General features: G+C 53.6%; 2 protein-coding genes across 2 annotated transcripts in view; both read left to right on the top strand.

The window, feature by feature from the left end:
* The window catches only part of L226DRAFT_383618 (uncharacterized protein), a 1,525-nt gene extending 1,138 nt beyond the window's left edge, over positions 1 to 387 (top strand). Inside the window, exon 1 of the mRNA XM_067674409.1 lies at positions 1 to 387. This exon is cut by the window's left edge and continues 1,138 nt beyond it. The gene's annotated coding sequence lies outside the window, so the exon portion shown is untranslated.
* Positions 388 to 729: 342 nt separating this feature from the next.
* Positions 730 to 1,767, top strand: L226DRAFT_383667 (uncharacterized protein). Its single transcript, XM_067674410.1, has one exon. It carries the CDS (start codon positions 909 to 911, stop codon positions 1,587 to 1,589), a length of 681 nt encoding a protein of 226 aa, XP_067537266.1. The 5' UTR covers positions 730 to 908; the 3' UTR covers positions 1,590 to 1,767.
* Positions 1,768 to 2,476: the final 709 nt, after the last annotated feature.

Below are 2,476 nucleotides of genomic sequence, written 5' to 3'. Positions count from 1 at the left end.
CCCCTTTCTGATCGATGATCCCCGACTGTACAACCACCAACTCAACCCAACCTCCCCTCTCTCATGACACTCACGACCGCTCCACCCTACACCTGCATCTAGAGTGGGGTGAATCAGCATATATCTACGGCTCTCGGTACCCGCGTCTCTCACGAAACGGTTTTTTTTTCGTCTTTGCTCGCGTCGTGCTTTCTAGTAACTCTTTTTTGCGTCGCTTCTGCTTGTATTTGTTTTGCCTGTCCCCTGCGTCGTAAACCCAAATCTGTATGTATCATTAGGTCTCCGTCACCCGTGGTTTGGTGTGGGTCGTGTGTTGTGGGCGTGTCACACTGTTATTGTTGGGAGCTTGGTCCTCCGAGTCGGTGAGTAAATCGCGGTTTCATCTCGTATCGGGAGGAAGTAAGCTCGCAAGTTCATGAGGTATGTAGTCTCTGTGCGCAGCGTTTGGTGGGCTCACGAGAACAGTGAGGTTCGGAGTTAGCCGAGGCGTACGCGTACCCGTAAACCGAGTACACGGTCCAAGTTCTGCTCCCCGTCCCCGTCCCCGTCCTTGTCCCCATCCTCGTCATCCTCGTCATCACCTCCCTGCCCGTCTATAGGCCCGCCAATCGTCTTCTAGGAGAGATAACAACGCAGGCCTCCGGGAGCAAGAGTGGTACAAGTGATGCCACAGGTATGGCCGAATTGGCCCTTAACGCAGCTGTAGTAGTGCTGATCAGTGTTACCAATGTGTCCTAAGACGCCGCTGCTCATTCCAAGCGAGATATGCGATCATATCATCGCGCAGGTCTCTAACAAGCAGACCTTGTGTAACTGCTGCCTTGTCTGTCGTGATTGGGTACCGGCTAGCAGGAAACGGCTCTTCGAGAATATCGCCTTAAGCACGACCTCCTCTCGGGAGTCTTTCCATGCAGGTGCTTCGCTCCGAACACTTGCAGTGTTGGCTCCCCTCAGTGCGTACACTCTGGTGGAGTACTAGAGACCCCGGGGCTACCTGGTTCAACGAAACAGAAAGTGAGAAGAGGCCGATCATACAGGAGTTGGCTGGTCGTTTGCCCAACTTGTCGCTCCTTCTCCTGGAGATCAACTGGTCCGATCATCCACCACACCCCTCGACTTTCAGGACGTTCGCCCGGTTTAAAGCCCTTACGACCTTACGTCTCATCAGATGTCGTTTCCCATCGTTCGCGGCTTTCCGCTACACCATCACCTCACTGCCATCCTTGGACTCACTAGCCGTCCAATTTGTCCTGTGGCCCTACAAGCCCCAGATTCAACTTGGCGCCCCGTCCACACTCGCCCTTCGGGAACTATCGGTCCATTGTGGTCTTGATGTATCCTGGCATGATATCAGGATGCAGGAAGATTGCGCGGCCGGATTCATGCAATGGGCACGCGACTCAATTCGGGACGTCGCGTACTTTCCTATACACTACCGTGAATTCTCGTCGAGGGGTCACGACGCACTGTTGTCGCCGTTTGGCCCATCCATTCAGGACTTGGCCATTCACGTCTATACGGTGGAGAACTATGATCATCAGCAAAAGCAGTTCGGCTCCATCGGAACTATACAGTGCTATATGGAGTGATGGAGCCACGGAAAAGGCATCCCTCATACGGAGCCTCGGTCGCTCTGCTTATGTCATGGAGGAGACGCCGTCTCCATACAGAGGTCGGTGTCTCCATACGGAGACTGTCTCTCGATAGAGCTTGCTGTACCCTTCGGAATCGCATTTTGTATGGTATATATCGAGGTCTATACCCCCTTCGAAGTGGTCGAAATTTGTTCGGTAGATAACTAACCCACATCCGGGACCCTGCGGTCCATGATGCTTGTCCGATCCGTGCACGCCGCTAACTAGTTCTTGCGGCATTAATCCTGTTTCCAAACCTCGACTTTGCTCACTGCTCGAGCAGCTCATAAACCCGCGGCCTACTTTGCATATGCATGGTTCGATACGTCGTCTCCGTTATGGCTGGATGAGAGGATGGACGTTCCGTATGGAGATTCGGTCTCTCGATGGAGATCGAGTCTCCGAACAGCCACATACAGAGCCTCGGCCCTCCTCGTGGATCCGCTGGCCTCCGTACCTGACCAGGCAGAGCCTAGGTTCCCGCCAGGCCATTGGTGGAGTCATGGCCGACTTAGGCTCCATACGGAGTAAACCGCGTTTGCTGATGATGGTGAGTATTCCGAATCCTACATCTGCGGCGGCGGGATTATATTGCAGTGACCGGGTAATGCTAACCTTGGCATGGCCATGTACAACGGTCATTGCCTTGGCTACCTTGCATTGCCCGGCATTGCTACGGAGACCTGAGGGATTGCAAGTCGTCACCTTGTAGCTGCAATACCTTATCTGCCAATGCAATACATCGGAACATCGGCTTTTTGGATGTCAGAGCACACCTTGCAAGGTGTGCATTGCGGCGACAAGGTGTCGAATTGCAACACAAGTGAGAGTCCTGATGTACA

Source organism: Lentinus tigrinus (genome assembly GCF_003813185.1).
Source record: "Lentinus tigrinus ALCF2SS1-7 unplaced genomic scaffold L226scaffold_8, whole genome shotgun sequence".
Lineage (NCBI taxonomy): Eukaryota > Fungi > Basidiomycota > Agaricomycetes > Polyporales > Polyporaceae > Lentinus > Lentinus tigrinus.
This window is presented reverse-complemented; position numbering and strand designations above follow the sequence as displayed.

What these genes read in the sequence shown, in the direction of transcription:
- L226DRAFT_383667 (XM_067674410.1), top strand. Translation starts at nt 909, where the DNA reads ATGCAGGTGCTTCGCTCCGAACACTTGCAGTGTTGGCTCCCCTCAGTG.